General features: G+C 58.4%; 1 protein-coding gene across 1 annotated transcript; it reads left to right on the top strand.

Moving 5' to 3' along the window:
- The first annotated feature begins 12 nt into the window (after positions 1 to 12).
- CSUI_008945 (uncharacterized protein) lies at positions 13 to 780 on the top strand. Its single transcript, XM_068069064.1, has 2 exons — positions 13 to 566; positions 732 to 780. The coding sequence occupies exon 1, from the start codon at positions 53 to 55 to the stop codon at positions 455 to 457; it is 405 nt and encodes a 134-aa protein (XP_067918959.1). The 5' UTR covers positions 13 to 52; the 3' UTR covers positions 458 to 566; positions 732 to 780.
- Positions 781 to 897: the final 117 nt, after the last annotated feature.

Genomic DNA, 897 nt, shown 5'->3' with positions numbered 1-897 from the left:
GCGGAAGGTACTTTTGTTGAGGCGGACTGCGTTGTCCGCCGAGTAGGACCACATGGGCGTGACACGTAAGACCGCAGCCCAGGTAGCTCACTCCAGGGGACTTCATTTCAGCGTGGCTGGCATCGATCGAGAATGGCCCGTGGGTGCTGGTGCCTGGGTGTTGAAACCGGAGTGTTACCGGGTGACAGACTTCACCGGGTCCTGCAAGCCAAAATCGCAGACCCTACACTCCGTGAAACCCGGTACTCGCTTTCGATGGACCGCAACGAGGGCGCAAGTGAGCACGACCAGCCATCGCCCTTGGGGGAAAAGGCTCCGAATGATTCAGGATGCAGCGCGACCAGCGAGTCGGGGTGCGATGCACAGCAGGCGGCTGGACCCCTTGACCGGTCAAACAGCTAGCCCGCGCGGTCTCCCTTCGGGCTCGGGAAATCATTTGGTTTACAGAGGTGCCTGAGGCCCTGCCTGTTCTGCCACATCATTCCATTTGAATGCCTTCACCAGCGCACGCGGAGATCTTGAGCTCACTTCACAACGCCTTTTCTCTTGGACCCCTTCCCCAACAAGTGAGTTCTTTGCAGGAACCTGAACACGCAGCATCATTTCCAGGCTGGAGGGCAGATCTCATCAGTGTCCAAGAGGAAGCACAGGAGGGGTAGTAGGCCCGACGGTAGCTTGGCCGTGCGAGTGCATATGCGTTTGGAAATATACTGGTGTGGTGTGGTTGACAGGCCTCGAGCAAAATGAAGCTCCTTACCCAGCTTTTTGTCCTCCTCGCCTTCGTCCTGGTTGTGGCCACTTCTGTCCGCGCCCAGCCCGTAAGTGACCCATTCGATTCCGGCATTTGGTGCGGGCGTGAGGAACAGCCTTCGGCTCTGCCGTCGAACCGGAGGATGA

Source organism: Cystoisospora suis (genome assembly GCF_002600585.1).
Source record: "Cystoisospora suis strain Wien I chromosome Unknown contig_5157, whole genome shotgun sequence".
Lineage (NCBI taxonomy): Eukaryota > Apicomplexa > Conoidasida > Eucoccidiorida > Sarcocystidae > Cystoisospora > Cystoisospora suis.
This window is presented reverse-complemented; position numbering and strand designations above follow the sequence as displayed.

Coding starts and splice junctions, on each gene's coding strand:
- CSUI_008945 (XM_068069064.1), top strand. CDS start 53: ATGGGCGTGACACGTAAGACCGCAGCCCAGGTAGCTCACTCCAGGGGA.